The sequence below is a fragment of the Acyrthosiphon pisum genome, chromosome A1 (assembly GCF_005508785.2).
Source record: "Acyrthosiphon pisum isolate AL4f chromosome A1, pea_aphid_22Mar2018_4r6ur, whole genome shotgun sequence".
Classification (NCBI taxonomy): Eukaryota; Metazoa; Arthropoda; class Insecta; order Hemiptera; family Aphididae; genus Acyrthosiphon; species Acyrthosiphon pisum.
This window is the reverse complement of record NC_042494.1, coordinates 33,286,434-33,311,558: the sequence shown is the minus strand read 5'-3', so window position 1 is coordinate 33,311,558 and position 25,125 is coordinate 33,286,434. Positions and strand designations below refer to the sequence as shown.

Below are 25,125 nucleotides of genomic sequence, written 5' to 3'. Positions count from 1 at the left end.
AGCAATATAATAAACAAAGTATATAATAATATATTCTAATAAAAAAAATATATATAGTATTATGTGTTAATGTTCTACAAATAGTTAATTAAAGCATATTCTACCTTAATTCCTTTGCACATATCCAGAACCACTAATTTTAACCTGTGAGACATACAATGAGTATATATGGCAGAAGGAAAATATTGTTTTATTTTGACTTGAACACCATTAAGACACCCCGACATTACGCTTGCACCGTCATAAGATTGTGCAACAATTTTTAATGATTTCATGTCAAAATTGAAATGACATAATGATATCTTAAAATAAAATTACATTGTTAAAACTTAAAACTATAGATGAAATTTTAAATTATAAAGACATTGGACTTGGGGGTGCTTAAAATAGATTTGGGGGTTTTTAAGCACCCCCTAGCACCCCCGAAGTTGCGCCACTGGTTACATGTACGGTGTACACGGAAACGTGCAGATTATGGGTATTAAAAACCAATTCAGAGCGTCGACCAAACGGACCGTGGAAGCGACAGCACTTCTTGTAAGGGACAAGTGTAGACTTATCCCAATTGTAAGACTTACAATGAAGTAAGGTAGAGGGATAAGCAGCATGCACGACGCTAGAATTTTTTCCCAGGGGGGGCAGAGTGGAGCAAATATTTTTCAACAAACACTGAGGTTAATAAAATAAAATATAAATATTTTTGTATCATATAACATAGTATAGCTATTATATAGTATAGCTATATAGTGCACACGTTTTTATATTGTATGCTCAAAAAGTCTAAACAGATAAATAGATAATATGTACAAACTTTTGAATAGTTAAAAATGTTTTAAGAATAATGTCAAATATTTTTTATGTGCTTTATGTAAGAAAATGTTTAATTACAGACCTTCAACAACTATATTCATAACGAATACGGAATAATGATGTACCAAAATTATAATTTCTTTATGACTTTAGTATTACATACCTTTGTGAATGAATAATTATATTTCTTTTACTTACCTACATTTCATAAATATAAACTAAAGTAGGTAATTGTGTTTAGTAATGAAATTATACGAAAGTATTTTCATAAATTCTTTGATGTAGCTCTTTTAGCCTTTAAGAATAATGTTTTATGACTTTATTATATCGTACATCTTTGTCAGTGGTGGGGTTGGCGAGGGGGCTGAACTGTTCTTTGGGGGGCTAGAGCCCTACCTTGCCGCCGTGCTTGATAAGCAGTCTATATATGAGAGCCTCGAATCTCCCATTTTTCAGATTTGATTTCATATAGTTAAAACGAGCATCTCCACGCTAGACCAATATTTTAAATTAATAAATTGGACTTAGAATATTTAGATCAACAATAATTTTGGACTTTTGGACCGAGTGAAATCGTATATTTTCTAACAGCTAGTAATATTCGTTGATTCGAATATTTTAAATTATCTTGACATTTTAATCAAAATTTTAACGGCATAGAATATTACACTGGTGCCTGCCCACGGAAAATGTCCCCGTTGTCCCTAAATACGGCCCTGTATCCAACCACGGGGCAAGTAGACGAAAATGACAAACTTACATACATTATTTTTGAATCATAAGGTATTAAATATTAAGAATCCAAAAAATTACCATTTACTCTTAGTAAACTATGAATTACCTGTAAAAAAATCGAGATGATCTAACCATTGCTTGTGGCAGGTCGTAGGATAATTAATCAAACCTTAAGGCAGAGGTATTCAAACTGTGTGTCGCACAGTAAATGTATATTAAATGATTTTTTAATGCATAAAAGTTTCTTGTTCTAGTGATGACAGACACAAATAGTAATTAAAAACATATTATTGTAAAATCAAACACAATACATCAATATATTCATCGCTCAGAATCTTAAAACGTTTAAAATTGTAGTTGTTTAATCAAGATAATCTAATTTAAAAAAAATTAACTCATTCAGTCATTTATACGTTTTAAGTGTTTTTGCTAGAAAGGTTATTAGTATTATCTATATTTTATACTATTATAGAGTGGAAAAAAGGATGATTTAAATTTTCATTAAATTAGTAAAATGTAACATAAAACTATCGTAACATAGAATAAATATTAAATATTCTAACATTTCATCAACTTTTAGCCACTTTACAAGATATTTTCCTTTCTTAAATTTTTTTTTTTCAAATGAATCTTGAACACAGCTGCTATATGGCTGTAATTTTATTGATAATAAAATCAAGTAGATTGTGTTTATATACATATGTATTGGTGCAAAAAATTACAACACTTGTGATTCTCGTGGGCGCCAAAGATTTATTTGATCATTGTTAGTTTTACAATAAATACAAATTAAGAATGCATTAAGAGTTTATTTTCACTTATAGGAATATACAAATAATACATTTATTCAAGGAATATGTATAAATTATGTAATAGTACAATTAATTAAAAAAACAAAAATATGTACCATCAAAACAATATATTTAACATGTATTTACAATACTTTATTAGTACGTAACATAATTTTGTACAAACAGTACAATGTTCTTAATAATATTATAAAAAGAAATAAATAACATCTGTCAAAAAGTCCACTAAAATATTCTGTACAAAATTGGAGAACTTTATAATAACTTAGGAACAAAAAATTATGCAAATTGCAATACAAAAAAAAAAAAAGAAATGGTTTACAATTTAAATTTGAACACTTTTAACGAGTGGCAGTTTGAAAAATTGATTATAAAAAGATATTTGAAAAAAGTCTAAGTTCCCCCATTTTTTTAAAAAAAATTGTTATACTAATTATTAATTTATAGAACTATTATAGGTACATATTTATAAATATGGGGGCCTCTATAAAAAGGCAGTGATGAGCTATATCGTCAAAAAAAAAAAACAAATGATAAAACAGAGGAGACACAGATTTTGACAAAAAAAAAAAAATATTTATAGGTACCTATACTAATAACAATTTTAAAAAAAAAAATTAAAAATAAACAATAAAGAACACATTATTTCTATGGTATTTGGGATGCCTAATTTATATTTTACTTACTGTACACATTTTTAAAGTAATTATTTACAATGTTAAGTACTTAATTTCTATTCAGAATATTTATTGTGAACAGATTATTTATTTGATTAATTATTATTCTAAAATCAGTAAATAGGATAACGAAAAAAAAAAAAGAAAGAATAAATAATAAAATAATAAATAATAGTTAATGATAGTAAAACAATCGGTAAACAAATCAAACTAAAGGCAGTAAAATATTGCTTAAAAATAAATTCATCAAAAGTATAATTATTATAATTATAATTTATTTTCTTTTCTTCAATAAAAATGTGTACTGTTGAAAAATACAATAACAAGGAACCTGTATTAAAAAAAAAACTAGATTATTGTTTTTAAGTCAATGATTTAATTAGAATGAATAACATTATTTCCTATTTTGTATAAAAAAAAATACACCATAATTCGGATTTTTTTTTTTTTTAATCAAAGAACAAAAAAATATAATGTATTGATACTATTGTTAAGGGTGTGAAAGTTGTTTTAACAATTATAAATATTTAAAATCTAACTAATAGGGTTGTGGAAAAGATATTTTAGAAAAATAAAATACTTGCATTAAAAAAAATTGCTTGTGCTTTGAATTTCATCATCCATCCATTTGGCAGCCCATGTTTTTGCTTTTGGCCCAGTGGACCGATATTTATCACGAAAAGACTTTTTTTTATGGTTAGTGTGACGTTGATATTTTAATGGTATGTTTGGAGCAGTCACAGTAGGAGCAGGTACAGGACTATATGGCCCATCCAATGGAGCTGGTGAAAATGGGGGTGATGGTGATGGTGGTGGCTGTAAGGCAGGTGGTGGATCACCATGACCTATACCACTATCAGGACTGGTATTAGCAGCAGCAGCATCCGAACTATTACGACGCCGTTTATCCAATTCTAATGATGCAAATGTTACCAAGCTATCAAATCTTTCACGAATGCGATCATTCCATTTCTCATCTAAAAGTAGACATTTTTTAGTAAACATAAGGATTATATAATAAATTAAAGACCAAAAGTTACATTATTGTGATTAAAATATTCTGATTATTGAATTATCCAGGCAAACAATTAGTTGTTTTAATTATTTTAAAATTAATACTGTTATAATATATGGTAAGTGTAAGGGCTTTTATAAATAAATAGAATAAATGGAAAATTTAAATAGATTTTAGGCAGAGGCATGCAATAATACTTAACGCCAGATATTTGTTTTATAAATAACTAAATATATTGTTTTATTACAGGAGTAAATACGAATATTTAGTAATATTAATACAGTGTTGTTAAAAAGTATTCAATTTTTTTTTTTATATCAATTTGTTAAGAAATACTGATCACACATAATATTATGCAACTTCAAACAAAATTGTATGGTATGGGTATAAAATTTATGAAGGGGCACTGATTATTGAAAATATATAAACCTTTTTTATATGTAATATAATATATGCAAATTTTAATTTATACAGCATACACTATATTAGTATGACATGTGTTTTATAGAATACTGTCTTAGATATATCAAATTGCTATTTGACTCATTTTATGTATTAAATAATATGATATTTAAAGTTACTTGTTCCGTATCCGCATGACTGCATATTATATAATATTTTTAAAAAATGGAAATACTAGTAAAATAAAATAAAAAACTGCGTTAATAAAAATTCTGTAATTTTCTTGAATAGAATATTGTAATTTTAAACAATGAATTAACTACAGGATAAAACCCAGTTGTTGGTTTAAAAAAAAAAAAAACAAACTTCAAAATATTATTTATATTTAAGAAGAGGACCCTACCCCTTCCCCCCAATTTGTAATATTTGTCTTACATGTGCGTAACACAACTTATTTACGTTCAGTTTTGCTGGTTTTTATATTAGTGTAAATATTGATACCTTATCAAATTTTAAGGTAAGTACATTATTTTTGTTGGTACACAAGCTATTTTAAATAGTTTAATTTTTAAAACAAATGAGTAGTAAATTTAAATATTTTACGGTCTTAACTTGCCTAAAAATTAAAATATTATAAAAACTGAAGTTCAAACAAAGATCTTACCCAAGTGTGATAATAGGTCTGTGTTCACACTAATATTAAGACTAAAAAACATGAACTGCAGAATGTAAATTTTCTATTACGCACTCGTAAAAAGAAGACAAAAAAATATGCAGGAATTTTCTTAATTAAAAAAATATATTTTGATTGAAATATTTTACATGCACCAAACCAAGAAAGGGTAAGATTTTATAAAACAATTAATTTGTACAAACAACATAAGAAACATGCCAAAATAAAATATTGTGTATTGTACAACGCAATGCAGTGCACTCACCTTAATATTTTACAATGTAATCCAAATCCATTAGGCCAGCTAAAGTCTCTATTTATACAGCTAAATAATACTTCTTGCGGCATACTTTAGAGTACGAGTATTAAATCCTAAAATAGAAATTAATAAGCGTGACAAGCAACAAAAAACCAGCAAAACATGCAATGAGTGTAAATAAATTACTCCATAAGAATTATTAGTATTTGGTTGAAAATTGTATTCATTATAAATTGATAATAGTAAAAAAGAATTGTCATATGACATTATATAAATTTAATAAAATATTTTAATTACAATCATTGTAGCAGTAAGAATGATCAAAAGTATATGTAAAATAATATATTGTATAATAGACTAAAATATGTATTTTGAAGTATTCGATACAAGAGGATCAAGGCTCTGTCAAACAGAAAGCGTTATTTTCATGTCGCGTGATTTTGTAATTTGTTACAATGAGGCGTTATTCACGCACGTAAAAGTACCACTCCGACGAGCCATTTACCGCCTTAACGAACGTTATAACGCATTCTGTTTGACAAAGCCTTAATAGATTTGTAAAATGTGGGTAATTGAACAGTCAAGAAAAAACTATTGAGTTAATATAGTTTTAAAGTTTATTCTATAAATAACAATATCAATAATAATTATTAATTATAGTAGCAGCAGTAGTTTGTAATAGTAGTAGTAGTAGTAATAGTAGTAGTAGTAGTAGTAGTAGTAGTAGTAGTTGTAATAATAACAATAACAATAAAAATATTCATAATGGTAATAATAATCACAACAACAATAATAGTAATAATAATAATAATAATAATAATAGTAGTAGTAAGTACTAAGTAGTATAAAATTAAAAATATAAAAAGATATAATTTTCTCGTGTAGAAATTATTTTTATATTTGCACATGGCCACCACCAGACAGTTTAATATTTTTAAATTATTAAAACAAATACAGTTTACAAGACTAAATATTATGTCTGAGAAAATTTTTAGGTTAAGCCAAGCTAAATACAACATTAAGACAATCAGGCGACTGTCTGATAAGAAAAATAAAACATCTATTCGGAAGTGATGATGTGAAAACGAGTTCAAAATACACGCCAAAACCAAAATCTAAAACAAGTGTGGATGAAATACTTTAAGTCAAATACCTTCTTCAGAGGGAAGTCTGTCAGACATAGGTGTCATTTTTTTAGCATTTAGAGGGCCAGGTGATTCAGAACTGCGCTTGAGTGTTCTATGTGGTGATTGAGTGTCAGATTCAGTCTTTTCTTCTTTGAATGACAAGCCTTCATCACCATTACTATCATCTTCATCATTATCTAATAGTCGATCGTGTAATGATGCAGCCAGTCTAATCAACAACATAAAATATTAAACAATTTCTTTAAATTAGCATATTTTAATTAGTATTCAAGAATTACCCTTCAACAGGTTCCTCTTTAAGAGTGATTAAATGAGGTGGAGGGATATCATCACTAAATAATGATTCTTGGTAAGGTTTGAGTTCAGCTTTTGGTAATGGTATGTACATAAATGAACGTTTTTTCTGAAGGCAATGAATGTATAGCTTGGGCGGTGTCTTTGTTTCTATTATGCATAGATAATGGTACAACAGCATTAATTATGGACTGATTGCTTATTTCTAATGTTCGATTATGTCTGTCCATTTCTAAACATCTTTCAATTTCATTATTTAAAACATCGCCTATTGTTCTTGTTATGACATTTTGTTGTTGTATTGGTGGACTGGGAGAAATTTTTTCCTAAAAAGAATATTAAACATAATAAAGATTAGTTGTAAATGTAAAATTTAACATACTACATAATAATATTTGAATTATTTAACTTTACCTGTGACAGATGCCTTCGTAATGCAACTTTAGCAGGTGATACAATAGTATAATCTGGTCCTTTAGATGACGGTTCATTTAAAGCATGAGTTATGAGATCTTTGACATGTTCATCATAAAAAGGCACTTTAAGTGGGGTATCTGATGAATTTCTGTTATAGATCTTATTTGAGCGTTGATACCGCGTCGATAATTCAACTTGTCTACCATTTTCTATTATTTTTCTGGCTTCAATTTGTCTACCAGTTTCTAATATTTTTTGTGCTAGAATTTCTGGATTTTTTTCATCAATTCTAGCTATATCTGGTACTTCTGGCCAGTCTTGGGAGCGTATTCTTGATTTTTTATTATTACACATTTGATTTACTAAAGAACCATTGAACTTATTTGATGAATTTTGTTTTTCTAAGTTATCAATTTCAGTTTTGACTCCTTCAATAGTTGAAGACAAAGCATGTTTTCTTTTTCGATTGGCCATAAGTTCTGTCATTAATAAACGTTGGGTGTTTATTTCTTGATCTGTTGAGTTATCAGTTTGATGTACTAATAATTGTCCAGGAGTACCAACAGCATTCACCTCAGCAGCTCTTTTACAGTAATAATCCCAATGTTGATTCTCTAATACATTTGTCTATAAAAATAAATATCAATTAAAATTATTATACTTAGAAAAATAGAAAAAAAATAATACTCATAGATAATTTTCAAAAATGCAACTCACTTCATTTTTAACTTTGGCAACTTTAGTTTGCAGATCTTTATGACGCAACACAATTACTTTAGCTGCTGTCAAAACATCTCCTGTGGTATTAGTAGGATAAATATCAAGTTCCTTCATACGAGTCTTTAAAAGACTACAGCTGTCCTTAATTAGATGGTCAATTTGTTTTTTTATTTGATTTATTTTCATGTTTGAATTTTGTTTTTTTTCCTGAAATAATATTTGATTTGTAAATGTATATAATAATAATAATAAATAATGTATTATTTTTCTTACCTTTTCAGCAATTATTTGCGCTTCAACATCTTCGCGGAATTTCTGAGTCTTAAACGTATTTATCATATTCATAAAGCCTTCTTTATAATCATCTAAAAGCAATTGCAACGAGTATGGAATATCTCCAGTGGGTGGAGGAAGTTCAGTATGAGTAGCTGCATACCCAGCTCCCACTCCCGTAATTGAAGTCAAAGTATGATCGACACAGCCTTTTGGAGGTTCCTTAATACTCATTGATACTTCTGGTGTAGTACTTAATACAGTCTCACTATGTAATAAATTTAGTGACGCTGATATTTTAACATTACGTTTAGGTGCCTTTCTTTTAGCCTTTTGTTTGCGGTTCGTAGAAACAACTCGTTTTGCTTTTGTGATTTTTTCTACAGTCTTTTTTTCAGGAACAGTTGCTTCAGAATGTGATCGGTTTAAATATGTAGGAGTGATTTTTAAACTACGACTACGCCGTGGTGTGTTACGCTTCATTACTTTTCGAGTAGCTCTACTCTGAATGTCTGTTAATATGAGTTATATTAATTAAAAATATGCAATAAGTTCTTAACTATACCACAAAAGTACCTGTATTATTTTCATTTTCTTCCTCACTATTTTGCCCACCTAGATCTGACCATGCACATTGCCCATTGTTGTTTGTTATAGTTTTGTCAGGTGTCAATCCAGTTGTAGCACTTCCATCTACACTGTCACCATTCAAAGTACTAAACAATGAGTCTGTATCATCAGATGAACAATTATTAACAGAAATGGTTGTTGTTAATTTTTGTTTATCTCCATTCACCTAAAATTAATAATATTTTAGAAACGTAACAAAAATAAAACTGCATGTCCTTTCGATGAACGCTGTTCGTAATTGGACAATAACTGCAGGTTGAAGAAAATAAAAGGTGAAATAAGTAAAAAAAATGTTCTATAAGTCATAAGCATAACAATATAAAATATAAACATTAATTTTACTCGCAGACATTTGGCTGTTTAATTACCCTTGATTTTGGAATTGGAGGCTTATTTTGAGTAAAATACCGCTCGAGCTGTTGACATTAAAAAAAAATAAAACTTTATACAAACAACAACTAAATGTCAATTGGAAATAAATTAAATCATTGATAAGCTTTAAAATAATAAACAAAATATAAATAATGAAAATATTCACCTAGTTAAATATACAAAATAATAGATTTAAGTAGAGATTAAATAGCATTAAAATTAGATTAATACATATTTAATATACATAAATAAATATATTTTATACAACTGAAAGTTATTTTCAAATAATTATAATTCATTAATTAACAAGTTTATTAAAAATTTAATTATTTTATAGTAGACTAATGCATTACCAGTCAAGTCATGTAGTTTTAAAGGGATCATATTAGATTAGATAAAAAGATGGTTTTACCTGGATATAAATAGAATTTATTTTAAACTAGAAAATCTATATAGTTTTCTTAAAATATTATTTGTTTATAATTTATTTATTATTATCTGATATTTACAAAAATAAAAATAATATTGTAAATGTAAAACAAGTGTTGATATATGAGATCATTAAAGGCTGTTTTTAACAGACCGAATTCTGCCGGTAATAAAATCTGTTATCATTTGGTAAGAGTTAACCGACTCTTTACCGGACATTGTAAGAACGGCCCTAAGTAATGTTGTTCTACTATATGGATAGTCTGTTTTTTTTTTTTTTTTTTAATTTGATAAATTAGTTAAGTACCTAAAGAAAAGTTAACTGCAGACATCCATATTATTAATGGGTTTTGAATAAAATTTATAAAAAAAAATTAAATATAAAATGGTACAACACATCAGTTTATAACACAATATGAATTATTTTGTCATACAAAACACGGTACAAAAACATAAAATTTAATTAGTTTTATGAGAAGATCAATAATGATATTGCTTGTAGGACTGAAGGTATAATATTATATGCTACAAAAATGTAAGGTATTCATGATTAATATTAATTATAAAACCATTAATGCATAGATTACTATGTGATAACTTAAAACTGAAAATATTAATTACCTTTGTTCGATCAATAACATGTAGATAATACTTTACAGGGTTACAAGTCCAAGAAACTGAACCAGTTATAGGTTCCATCGCTGTTACATGCATTATGGTTCCAATATCTTATAAAACAAACATTAATTAAAAAAATTATATATATACATATATATGTATATTATTTACCACTTAAATTACGTTCAGACATTCGAAAATTAAGTGGACAAAACGATCTTGAAGAAACTATTCTAGCTCCATCTTTAAGGTCAGCAAATCGTTGTTTTAACATATGGTCTACTTGTGGCCCAAATGCATAATTATTCACAAATACAATTGTTGCATTAGTTATCTTTTCTCTATGTTCTTCACTCAAAAAGTCACCCTTCATAAGTTGATATTGGCCACATTGTTTGCCATACCAAGCCATCCATTTTTGAAAATTTAAATGCATAAACTAAAGAAAAAACATATAGTTAACATAATTAATTTACTTAAATTATTATTAATTACTTTTGAGTATGATGAAGGGACATCAGCTTTTTCAACACCCCAGCAGATTTTACACTGAGTGGCCGCAGCCATTTGTAAAACGATTTGCCCCACACCAGATCCAAGGTCTATAAATATATCATCTTCTGTAATGTTAATCAGATCAATCATTTGACAGATGAGATCAAAAGATGTTTCTCCATATACCTAAAGGTAACAAAAATAGAAACATTATACTTGAAGTCAACAATTATTATGAATTTGGCATTGTACTTCAGGTGAAAATGGTTCATATTGATTTAGTTTATCTGGGTCAGTGACAGAAACATTGTAAACTTGTTGAATTATGTGTCGGAGAAGACTTCTAGATGCTTTTTTACTAAATTTTTGTAAAGACGTTCCTTTATTCTGAAAAAATTTTGATTAAAATTTAATTATTTTATCATTGGTTATAAACTTATAAGCATAAATATTAATAATCATTGGTAATAATTGTATTTTATTGGAAAATATTAATATTTTAATTTGAAATAAAATTATAGGATGTTAGAGGGCTTTGCCCTCAGATTGCTTATCTCGCCCATCTCTAGCACGTTGAGCTCCGCTAGAAATGTCGAAGCATAGCCCGGGTTGCCGCACCAAAAATATGTTTTTACGGAAAAAATAAATAAAAATTAACAAAAATAAAAACCAATTATATTGTAAGCTTCTTGAGACAGTACCTGATCGCCTACAATATATTTCAAACGTTATCTCATCGCCATCAAAATTATGATTCATAAAAGCGAATTAATATTTGTCGACGGGTAGTCGACACCGGCGACCCGCGAAATGTTACCGATGTCGACTACCCGTCGACCGTGGCATTGAACGTGCTAGATTACATACATAATTAACTCATAAAATACAATTTAAATACTTAATTTTCTTATAAATAGAGGGATAGATCCAAATGCTTTGATAAAAAATTATAATAGTAAGTAATAATTTGTGAATCGTATTTGACAGAATTTATAAACTTTCTAGAATTATATTATTATATTGGTCTAAGTTTTTAAATACAAGTTATAAAGAAAATATAGTATATTTAATTAAGTGATGTTATCACATTTATTACATTTTTAAGTTATATTATATAGTAGACTACCATATTTTTATATTTTTTAATAAAGCTTGGAGTAGAAAATAGGAAAACCTTATAGGTTAAACATTCGTTTAACGACCGAAATCCAAAAGTATAACACACAATAAAAAAAAACTTTTTTTAATAATGCCAATGTTTTCAAAATTTTAAAATACAATATTTTATATGTGAACAACCTACATATTATTTTTATATTGTGTATACTTTTAAAGTATAATATACAATAAGAGGAAATATAAATACCATAGCTTAAGTAACACGCATCTGGCAAAGGCAGGTGGGGCTGCCAAATACGCAGGTTGTAAATTACGTTACAATGTAATATAGGGATTGCAATAACAGAGACGAAATAGAAGGGAACAACAGCTGCTTGTTGCCGCTGTTCATGATCACAATCATTTTATATATTTCAAATAAAACATCTTATCGTCGACTAAAATGTTAGTAAATGTTCGAGTCTCGAAATAACTATTAACTAATAACCAAGACAAGATCTGTTCAAATTAAGCGGTTTAGGAATAACAGATAATAGATATTACTTACATCCTTTACGTTCTCTAAATATATATAGGTACCTATTGAATATTATTTATTATTGTTTTTCTAGTATTGTTTCGTAGGTATGTAGTTTGATATTTACTTAAATTTGGTAACACTGCGAAAATCACTCGATAAATTATTGTTGTTGTGGAACACCAGCTTCATGTATAAGAAGGATAAGGTCACGTAGACATTTTCGATGAACATCGACACCCTATTTTTTTGTCACCCCAATAATAATACCCCATTTAAAATACAACCCTTTGAATACAAATCGGAAGGAAAAAATCGATATTTTTTCAATTTTCTATTTACCATTTGAACCATGCTGTCAATGGCCTTGTTGAACCTGTCGCACAAAGACTTCATGCTGTCGTATCTACAACAGAAAATACATAAATAAATAGGTAATTCGTTTTGGGTAATAAACACAATGACATTAATGCACGAGGTTATAAATGCAAGATGATTCAATAACTTACGATTTCGTGTCGTAGTTGCAAAGTATGTTGTTTTCTAGAGGCATCTTCATGTCTGGAAAGTCATCCGACACCAATCTACAGAGAAAAAAAAATTATGAAATTAAGCTATCACGGAAGGAAAACTATATATTTCCCCAAAATCTTAGGAGTCCTTAATCCTAACAAAGGACATCGATTTTATGCACAAACACTCATTAATTTGATAGATATATTGCACATATTAGATAAGAGTTTTCAATTGTTTATGAATTCTAATATTTTTGTTATTGAGAATGAAGAAAACATTTTTAAATTTATATTCGAAGCAAAATCTTTTCTGAGAGCTTTGATAAATACTTTTTTAACATGTTATACTTATATCTATATTAATTACCTACCTGCATTTATTATGATTTTTGTAAATACATTAATTATAGATTGAACCTTTATTTCAAATAAATGTTAAAAATGTTTTCTTTCCAGTAGCGTGGCACAGTAGAATTCCGAAAAATAAGCTATGCCTAATTTAATAAACGACTAGTCATCTAAACTTTATATACTTAACAAATTAATAACTATAGTACAAAATTCGAATTTTATCGATATTCTCAAAAAAAATATTCTGCCGACCAATATTTTGAAATTAAAAATATATACTGTTATGTAAAAATAGTTAAGTTGAAGTTAAGTAGGTAATATTAACGACAAAAAATAACAAGTTACATCAAAATGTGTTTTCTAATGAGTTATGACTTAAATTATGAAAACAATTTTCATAAACATTAATACTTTTTGAGATAATAAATGTTTACTGTTAAACAAGCACTGTATTATCAAGACAGTTAATGTATGAATTAACATATTGTGATAACATCAATATCAGTACAATTATGGTAATTGTTATTTTTGTTTATAGTTTACTGCCGTTTGTGAACTTGATGCACAAAATGCATAATAATAACATGGAATCGGGGCCAAGGTTATTATGAGTTTTTCCTCTTTCCACAATATTAATATCGGCAACTATTATGATGTTGATAACGTCAAGTTGTCCTTGCAAAGGTGATTTGCGCAGTATATTTTGAAAAAATGTACCTATTATCAATAAACCGCTAAGTAAAAAATACTTGTTACCTGTCTATTAAAATTATTTTAAGAATGCTCATAAAACAATAGGTTTCGAACGGAGATTTGAATAACTAGTAGACAAATCTTGATATATTATTGGGCAGTGTTGCTGAAAATATTCAAAATATAACGCTTAAACGGATTATTATACACTAAGACTAAGCTTTAGGTATCCATAATTTACGCAAATGACAAAAATTATACTATATTATTATAGCTACAAGGACACTCCATATAAAATGTTAAAATATCGTCTGTACAAAATGGTGATTTTTAAAACACGGATTTAGCAAATAACTTACTGAAAAATATAATACCTATTCACGAAAAATGTATCCGGCCATAAACCGCAGCAACAGGTGCGTAAGTGCGTCTACATGTGACATTGAACAGAATATAATATATTATTAAAAACCCGGAAGGCAAGTAACTACTAAATATACCTAATTAACATGCTATGCACACTACCAAGACACGTGGTACGTAACATTGTTTAAGTTAAATAAAATAGCTGACAGTGAGCCACTATATAATTACACGTATTGTGACTAAAATATTTAGAAGGAATACAATAAATTATATGTGCAGGGAAATATAATATACTGATATATAATAGACTGGTCACAGTTTTTCAAGTGTTAAGTTGTGGCCCGTTGTGGGTCACAAGGAGTAGTTTTTAGTAAATAATCTAAATCAACACCCTTAATTTAACGCGTCGAAAAGTAGTTTTGAAATAATCTCGGATGGTAATATTATAACGAACATTCGTGATTAAAATTCGGTTTTTAATAACATATTATTAATAAGTTGTAAGAAAAATAACCATAAATTTAATATACAATACAGATAAAAACGTAAATATTTATATTTACATTTCAGTCAGAAAATTCGTTTTAGAAATTTACTGCATTACATGAAAGTTTTGTACATAATATAAAAATATAATAAGTCTAGTAAGTAATTACTATACAAAATAAATTTGGAAACTAAAAAAAATTAATTAATTAATAAATTGATAGGTATTAGCTCGGGTATTAGGTATATTTTACAAAAGTTTTAAATAATAATAAAATATAATATAATAATTAATAACTTTTAGAAGCTCAAAGTTTATTACGTTGGTACATGAAATCTTTTTAGAATTCGAGCCAAAGCACTAGTAAAAACCAGTCTATTTCAAGGTTGACTCCTACTTCTATAATAGGAATTGATGTTGTAGAATACGCTCACAAAAAAACATTACAGTTAAAACTAAGCAATAATGATAAAGTCTTATAAAATATGTTCATTCGTGTTTCTATGGAAAACGGATACTTAAATATTTTTAAATAGTTGAAAAGGTAATTTAATACCTTAAAAAAAATTATTATAAATCACCCAAAAACAGTTTTTTAGACGCTACGTTTATTGAATTATAATTATTTAAAAGCAGTTAGATAATATAGACAGTTGACAGTTTATTAAAGGTATGATGTTTTTACATGATAATCAATGAACGCCGAACGGGTTTTGTTCAACGTATACAAGAACAATGTAGCGTTTTGACATGGCGCGTCGGGTTTACACTGTACACGCGCAATGTGCATACACAAAAAGTTCTCGGCTGGATATTTAACAACATAATATAGGGGTGGCGAGCGGGCGCTGGTAATCACAATGATTTCTTCTTGATTTTTGCCATCTGTCGTCAATAAAATACGGTCAGCGCCCAGCGGGGAGGGTTAGATATTTTGTCTAGACGCAATCTTCGAATATCACGTTTTTGAATAATATTTGAAAACGCGTAGTGAGATCAACAGAAATAAAATATAATAAACGACGAAAATGCCGATTTGGAAAATATTCAAAACGGATCAAACAACAAAATGTTACTTCCCTTATACAAGACGAAAAGACTCGCGCGATCACCGAAATGGAACACTACCACACTCACGCCCCAACGAAACGAACAACCATGTGGGGTAGGAGGGGAATTTCAACCCTCACCGACAGAATGGCACACACTTCTGTGACGTCATCCGGGAATGCGGCCACGGTAGTCGTCGTAAACGCTCGCGACCGTCCGGGGTTGGTCGGTTGGTGGCGGCGGTCCTCCGAGCGCCGAGGTCGAGGGCCCCGCCGTCGATCGATAATATAAAATAACATACAAATATATGCGTAATCGGGCTGCTGTCGGTGGTGGTGTGCCAGTCTGCTCATCCCGCGACTACGAGCCCGCGGGCTCGGCGCGTGACCTCGTGATTTCCTTTCTCTCGACTTGCCCGCACACAATTCAACGGTTTCACTGTTTCCTGCCTGACCGGGCAGGTAATGATATTTTTGAACGACGGCCATCCGAATCCATTGTTCAATTTCAATATAAATAATATTATTTTGAATAAAATATATTATGATAAATCAATGCAAATACGTCATATTTAATTTAGTTACACGTACAATGTTTCTGTACAAGGTTTCCACGACGCGGTGGAACGGGTCTTTCACGTCCAAGCACGTGACGAAACGAACGATATAATATTCGTTTATTACAGTCGATATGTTATAATTAATATTGTTGTAATCATCGCGATAGTGGTAAGAGGTAGTTTATATTTTATAATACCCGTCGCTGATACGGACGAGTTTGATATATATATATAATTATTAGTACTATTACAACTACCATTATTATTATACATATATATTGTTAGTTGTGACCACGGACCGTTATGTAATGGAACATAGAAAACCGGTTCGAACTCGCGCGCAGTGGCTTTAGCCACCACCATCAGCACCGAGCACAGGTGCCAGTGCACTCTCTAGTCTTTACTAGTAATAATGCGTTCGTTGCACGAAAAAAAAAGAAAAAACCGTTATAAACCGCGACGATGGAGAGAAGTTTTCTAGGACATTTCTCCGACGACGAAGAAGAAGAAGAAAACAACAACAACAACAATAATAATAATTCGCAACAGTGAACGCGGTTGGCTTATAATGATAAATAATATCATATTGTTCACGAAACGAAAACATACGGCAACCTAAAGCTACGTTCTTTCTTGCGAGGAAAACACCGTAAGCGTTGTTGACAGCGTTTACTAGTTTGAAGATTTTTGTCCAGCGTAAAAACTAGTTTTTTAAAACGTCTACTACTACCGCAATAATATAATGTTATATAGTTTAAAAAAAAAACAACAAAACTCATACAAGTTGTTAACATAATATTGTATATTATCATAACTAAATTTAAGAAAACATTAATTAAGCCATCGGTCTATCCAGGTTATTATATTAATAAACGTTTGAAATACACGTTTTTATAGCTGAATGTGGACAGATATTAAACACGTTTAACAGTAAAATTACATTCAATGTTGTTTTAATATTATTTGTATCATGTCAATGCTCCTATATTTTGTTAAAAATCGTACGAGTCGAAGAAAAATGAACAGGGTAGTAGACCTGAGACTAAAGCGCTTAAATCTTCAATGTCTTTTGCTGCTAAAAAAGGCTTACATTTTGTATGGAAAATATTTCAAATAAATGTCATATCTAATGATAAGTTAATATTTATTATTTAAAATATTATTGTTAAGGTAGGTAAATATCATCCAAAACGTGTACCGGTAATAATAATAGTAAATAGGTTAGGTTAGGTACCTAACTAAAAATAAATATCAAACATAAGATAATAATATCAAGTTATTCTATAAGATAATTTTTCCTTGCCTAGCCAAGATCATAGGTACTTACATGCATTTTATACATATGAAATATAATTATCTTTTCATTATTTTAAATATTTATATATATTTATCAGTTTTATACTATTTAGTATTTACCATATTATGTTTGACCTAGATTTACAATTGTTGATGTGATAAATAATTATTATGGTTTAACAATAAAATAAAACAAATTTATTCATTTGATTTGAATACGAAGACTATTGTTATAGACTAAGCTATAGTTATTACTTATTAGTTAAGTACCTACTATTACTCAATTATTAAAAAGTATCGTAAATTATCTTATTGATGTAAAAACACTACTAAAAACATGTTCAAATGAAATATACAGTTTTTAAGATACATTTTTAATTTTAACTAACTAAACTTTATTTGTTCTAAACAACTAGTTAAACCAAACACAATTATAAAAGAAAACAATATTAATACATTGAGATAAATATAAGTACATATAATGAATGTAGATACATTTAAATTCTGAATAGTACACGTAAGGCATAAATTAACACAATGTCAAATCTTTAATAGGTTACCTATATACCTATAAGTATTAAGTTGTAGAAGACTGATATATGTTTTGAGAGCGCCTAACTCAATACTTTTACTTTTGTATTACATTAGGTTTAACTAATTATAATTAATAAAGAAATTTAACTACTTATACCTTATATTAGTTATATTTATACCCAACCAAATAATTATTATAATTTGAATTATAGGTAACTATATGAAATGCTAAATGTTAGTGAAAAACTAAAAACATAGGAAGGTACATTATAAATTCAAATAAATTCCATACAACGTACAAAAGTAAAGAATGTATTGAAATACAAAATTACAAATTTACATTGTACTTCTAACAATATTTACACAATACTCGTGGTGCACGAGTAAACATGTTTAGTCTTTTAACTGTCGTAGGCATTTATACATATTTCCTATAGATTAGGTTTAATATTAAGTCTTATATCATTAATTAAATTACCTAAAGATACTACATATATAAAACAAGTTGTATTTAATATACCTAACCTACCTATATAGCTTTATTATCCCCAAATAATTATGAATGGAAAATATAATATTATAGAACAATATTAGCCGTATATAATTATTATATTGGTGTTAATCATATTATTATGTTTTAAGAAATAAAACTAGAAAACTATCTTAATAATTATTAGTTAGGGTTAGAAACGTCATGTCCTTTAATGCATTTATTGATGCCCTTAAAAAATCAGTAAATAAAATCACCCTTAAAAACAGAAACAATTTGAGTACGCTAAATATCAGACAGATATTTTAAATGGTAATATTAATCATTTATATTGTAAAAAATATTCACTGTATATAAACTACATATATATGTTTATAATTATGTATAATATACATATAAATATCGTTTTATAGTTACATAGATTTAATAAATGTATTTATTTTTTATACAGCGTACATTAATAATATATTATAGATAATATGTATAATTGTTATTATATACATTTATTAAATCTATGTAACTATAAAACGATATTTATATTTTCAGACTTCGGATCTTTTTAAACTTATCTAAAAAAAAAAAATTCCATTTACTTATTAATTTTCTATAATATAAATATTAATTACTACACAAATTAACAGTTGTATAAATGTACAACATCGTGTGATTATAATTGATAAAATACTAATACAAGGAAAACACAACCCACACTAATTACTTTGAATATTCTTTTAGGTACCTATACCTACATTAATTTTTTTACCAATTTACCAAAAAAGAAAATTATATTCTAATTTAAAAATATAAAATTTAAATTAAGAATATAACAAAATATGCACTAACACGTGAAAAAGAGTAAAATATGCAAAATCAAATGTCTGTAAACCTCTGGTATTGAGAAACAGATTATAACTGTTATATTTTGAATGAATATCAGAAAACATACAAACTCTTATAAACCTCTAGTCCTAATTGTAGCTATATTAATTATTTTCGTCATATTGGATTATTAGTAAATCTTGAAAATATGTGATCTTTGAATACATTTATAACAACGGAAACATAAATTATTAGATAATTACATAAACTCGAAAAATGATTCATTTCAGATAGTATGTATTCTCTTATTTTTCAAACTATTAAGTTGTGTGTTTTATAGAATCATTTATAACTAATATAGGTCATAATAAAAATAATGTAGAACATGTAGAATTCATCAAGTTTTTGGATACTACCTATTTAACGTTTGAAATGCAACTTCTATATATTTTAGGCATGAATGCATATTTAATTAAGTTTCTTATGATGATTACTATAAATCAGTTATGGAGCACAAGTACTTAATTGAATAGACATTTTTAAGATAAATTACCCTTGTATAGTTGCAAATTTACATTATATAACTACCTATATTTTATATTTTAGTAAGTTACAAATAATTGCTCGAATAATTGTATGCAAGTACTAAATTTTTCTAAATAATTATATTATGAGATTATTGCTAGAGAAAACTGTGAATATTAATTTGGTAATATTAGCTAGTAGGCACCTACCTAATCTTATAAATGGACCTAGTAGGTATACCTAAATAAAGGAATAAATATTTTTCAAATAATTTTCGCAACAAGCTGATCAACATCATACAACAACGAATGTGAATAACCTTAACATAACTAGTATTTTATTTATAACGAATATTTTTTTTATATACAGTTATTGAAAAAAAAATAAGTATGTTTAAAATTAACTTCATTAATATTCATTGAATATTTAATTTTCATAATAAAATAAGAATAAACCTAATAAAGTAAAACTGCACGTGACGACCACTGAGCACGTAGGTGGACGAGGTTATTCGTAATAATTACGTCTGAGGAAGTATTATATAGTTCGTTTCGTGTAGAATGTTTAGTTTAGAATTGTATACATTTTAGCCGGGTCCTTCGTTACACATTTATTTGAAATGACGTTTGCTTTTGTTGTTTAAATAATTATTTCATTAACGCAATAGTTATTTTAATAACAATTTGGTTAATGAAATAGTAAATAATTCCAACGGGGCAAAAACAGTGTAACATGACGTAGACACCTGCTATACATGCAACAATCATAGTTGTTGCGAAAATGATATAATTAGAATGCAGATAACCAATAGGCAAAAGCACGCAGGACTGACTGTGCACCCACCCGCCAAAACAAAAAAACCAGTCAATATGCCAAACCACCCATGGTAATATAATTATATATAAGTAATAATAATAATGTATATAAGGATAATTTTTTTTTGTCGGCCAGACAATAGGAATCTTGTATTTTTATTCACGAATCCGGTTGATCAGGGGGTTACCGCCAAACCGTGTCCTTGAAAGATGCCAGCAGTGTTATTGGCCCCGAGCAACCACGGTCATCGCTCTCCTGCCCGGCCGGCCGGCAAAACGATCGAACGACGCGCGCCAAGAAGGAAACACGAACGCGCGCGCGATGATGACGAAAAAACGTCTGTCGTACGCTCCGAAAAACGGGTGGAAAAAATAACATAATACAATATCGTTGTACCGGTTAAAAAGCGAATGGGGCGGAGCAAAATAATATCAAAATGCATCAGCACCGGTTGTTTTCCGACCAAGGTTTCTTCTTCGTTTCGAATTTTTTTTTGGTCTTCTTCCGCTTTTGTTATACCGAATAATGCACGCGCTGTGCTATTGTTGCGTCTTTCTCCTTTTTCACCCACAGCCTGTCTCGAGACCAGCACGTAATTTTTGTTCGTACCTTGTATATTTTATTATATCTATATTTTATGAAATAAAGCGACATACGTGTTCAATAACATGATCTTTTTCCCAGCCAGTATTTATTATATTGTAATATTTGTAGTTGGTGAACTGGCAATATTGGAATACGAATTGTTATAAACGACCCAGGGGGTTAATACTAAGGGTCGTAAATACTACAAAATGTCGGCCCCCCAACCAGTCACAGAAGAAAATGAAAAGAAATTGGACTGTGTCCCATGGAAATAGGCAAATTTCTGGGCAACTTATTCAGATACAGACAACTTATAATATATTGATTATTTTATTAAAATTATGTTTGTTACACTATTATCAACTATCGTACATTGCATATCTAATACATATACGTACACACATTGTATAATAACGGTTAGGTACATGTAAGATAATTATTAATATATTATTTTTTTTTAAGCATATGGCGATCACTATATTATAATATTTAGCGACGATGATTAGCTAAAATATAACTGCCATCGCCACACGGGATAGATCATAATATAGCAATAGCTATCATGGCAGAGTTCGTTAAACCGATGATACAACCGGTTTGTGGCCTCCTAAACTGCTAGCCTGTGTCTGTAATAAATCGGTAATGATCTCCTTCTTCATACCGTTCTTATACAGACAATTACTCCCAGCAGCCGGACATAGGAAAAATTATTATCCTTGTACGCGTAATGTCTCAAAATTTTACAAACCACAGAAAAATTATTAGACAGGAAGAACGACTACACCAAAATTAATTTTGGTGTAAAAATAAAGTGCCCAAGGTCAACCTATCGGAAATCTGTGAAGCCGTTCGTGCGTTGATGACTATTAATTAAAATAATTATACAGTTTAATAAAACGCGAGTCTAAAATCTACGGTTGTTCCTGGTTCCTATTTTCTAATATTTTTACTTTTAATATGGTTTTTGGTAGGCAATATTATGTGTTAAAGTAAAAACATTTTATTATTAAAAATATCAACTAAATGATAATGAGTATAATACTTGAAATGATGAGATACATTTTTTAAATAACATTGATAATCGGTATAATATACTGTATACCTATATCTACTTGTTTTTATTAAATATTGTGACTAAAGAAATTGTCAAAATACTACAACAGAAACATACGAGTGACAATAATAAATTATGGGTAACAAACATAGCAGTTAATGCTGATATTCTGCTAAATACTGTAGCACGTTAGTAAATTATGCATTATTGTCGATAAAATGTCTACAGCAGTCAATTTTGGACGTCCATTCATATTTAAATTACTTGATTCAGTATTAATATTTGATCTGTAATAGAAATATTAAGACCTGAGTGGGTTATATTTATAGATCTATATCACTGTTATGTTAAAATTATTATAAAATGTACTGTTGGGTTATGAGTAAGTAATAAATAAATAAAGATAGAAATAAACTTTAATATACGAATTTGATGATCGGTAGATAATTGAAACAACAGCACGTATTTAAAATTTAAATTCACGAATTTTACATCGATTATTTGACAATTAAAAGTTAGAAAGATCTACCTTGCGCAATTTTTAAGTTCTAATGCAAGGTTGTGCATAACTTAAAATATAATTTTAGAGCAATACTATGAGCTACTAGTATAGGTACTAATATACTATACCTATGGGCTGTAAATACTTGACAATAGCAAAAATAAAATATGACGGTAATCAAAACCTTTTGCATAACACAAAATTCGTATGCCTACTAACTGTTACAAATATCAAACAGTTAAAAAATATATTTGCTCACGTATGCAATAAAAATCGCAAGTTTTATGGGTAAAAAATAAATGTCCACTTTGTTACTCACTTTATTGTTTCTATAATTCCCAGTGCACCATCGTGTTTGTCCTAAAACATAAAAGAATACCATCGTTAATATCGGACTGTGATTTTAGTGTCTATTAATTACACTATATGTTTCTGAAAATATGATAATGATATACAATCAGAAGACCCCCCCACAAAAAAAGCAAAATCCATTCATTCAAGAGTTGTTTAATACCTGTTTTGCTAACATTAAGTACTAATGACCCGTGATTCAACTAATAACACAAACGTCATACCTATTACGTTACGATAATAATACTACCGAGCATGTAGTAACGATTTAATAATGATCAAGGTGTCCAAAAATAGTCATTGTACCTATAAATTATTATCGATGTATCACCTTAGTGTGTGTTTCGAATTTCGATAGTTAGTAGGATCGTTCACATTAACTACATATTATCACGGTTAGCATTATTACTTATTATACTCAGAAGTAGTCTCATATAGGCGCGAGTTTTTCCGAGATAAAAATATAAAATATTGCACCCAAAACAAACACACACACACACACACACATACACAAGGGAAAAATCGAAAACCAAAAAACCAAATCGATTAGGTACCTCAAACAATATCCGAACGGAGATTACGATGATATCACATCGAATAGAAAATTACGTACATGCACGCACACACACACACACACAAGTAATGTATCTCTATACGTGTACAACAGACTACAGAGTTCATTGAACCGCCATCATAACACAAATCGACATTATCACGGATCGGATCGTCACGGTATATCGTTGACCACAAATATTGGTATGTAAAACGACGACGGTTATCGTTTTCGCATGCACACCCCCCCGAAGATGGTTAAATCGTCGCTATCCATTGGCGGCATAGCCCCGTCCAGCACGACAGCAGCAGCGTTGTACCGTGCGTAATGTTATCATTGTCGTTACTCACCGATCCTCTGCCTATGATCATAGGCCATTTGTAGACGACGGGATCGGAGCCCACGGGGCTGTGCAACCGCAATTCCATGTTAGCCAGACTCGAAAACACTGGCGCACAGAACGCGCACCAAAACCACCACAGGCACTAATACACAGCACTAGAAGCGCACCAACGACGGACACGGTCGCACTAGGCTATCGCGCCACAAAACACACGGCGGCGAGCGACGATATATTAAAATCGCGACGCTCTCTACCGAACCGACGACCGGAACGGCGATGATCGAAACGCGGACGGCAGGGATGATCGCGACATTTTTCGGTAGGAGGACGACGAATAAAAAAACCGAGGATTAATACGACGACCACAAACTAAAAAATGCGCTACGGGCAAGACTACTTTTAGAGATGCGACCGTGATGGACGATGGTGCATCGACTGGCCCGAAGACGATTTTACGCTACTTTCCCGAACGCTTCCGCCACCATCACGCTGACCGTATCCGTCACGTACGTCGGCCTAACACAAATGAACGCACTTTGGCCATAAGATGGCGTCTCGGTCTGGCGGTGTGCGTCTCGACGTGTAGTCGTGTGTAAGTGTGTTTGTGTGTGTGTGCATGTGCGCGAGTGTGCGAGCACCAGTGAACGGTGCCACCAATCGTCGGCCGTGCGCGGGCATGGAGAAAACGCGAGCTCACCCTATCGATCATTTTCTGCGCGCGACATTGTTTCCTCGGGCAGGCGAGGGGCTGCCGTGGGAAATCGAACGCTCTCGCGGCCGGCAGCACTGCTCGCCTTCGTATCTGGTATCTCCGCGACCGCTTT

General features: G+C 29.7%; 2 protein-coding genes across 2 annotated transcripts; both read right to left on the bottom strand.

Moving 5' to 3' along the window:
* Positions 1 to 2,334: 2,334 nt before the first annotated feature.
* Positions 2,335 to 6,750, bottom strand: LOC107883171 (rho GTPase-activating protein 26). Its single transcript, XM_016802716.1, has 3 exons — positions 6,534 to 6,750; positions 3,616 to 4,008; positions 2,335 to 3,362 (listed from the first exon to the last, which is right to left on the bottom strand). Exons 1-2 carry the CDS (start codon positions 6,748 to 6,750, stop codon positions 3,617 to 3,619), a joined length of 609 nt encoding a protein of 202 aa, XP_016658205.1. The 3' UTR covers positions 2,335 to 3,362; position 3,616.
* On the bottom strand, positions 6,662 to 24,845 carry LOC100168129 (histone-lysine N-methyltransferase, H3 lysine-79 specific). Its single transcript, XM_008182733.3, has 15 exons — positions 24,309 to 24,845; positions 23,374 to 23,414; positions 12,922 to 12,996; positions 12,755 to 12,818; positions 11,029 to 11,163; positions 10,777 to 10,962; positions 10,453 to 10,720; positions 10,285 to 10,391; positions 9,231 to 9,278; positions 8,809 to 9,028; positions 8,233 to 8,744; positions 7,957 to 8,166; positions 7,237 to 7,866; positions 6,807 to 7,148; positions 6,662 to 6,736 (listed from the first exon to the last, which is right to left on the bottom strand). Exons 1-14 carry the CDS (start codon positions 24,384 to 24,386, stop codon positions 6,891 to 6,893), a joined length of 2,832 nt encoding a protein of 943 aa, XP_008180955.1. The 5' UTR covers positions 24,387 to 24,845; the 3' UTR covers positions 6,662 to 6,736; positions 6,807 to 6,890.
* Positions 24,846 to 25,125: the final 280 nt, after the last annotated feature.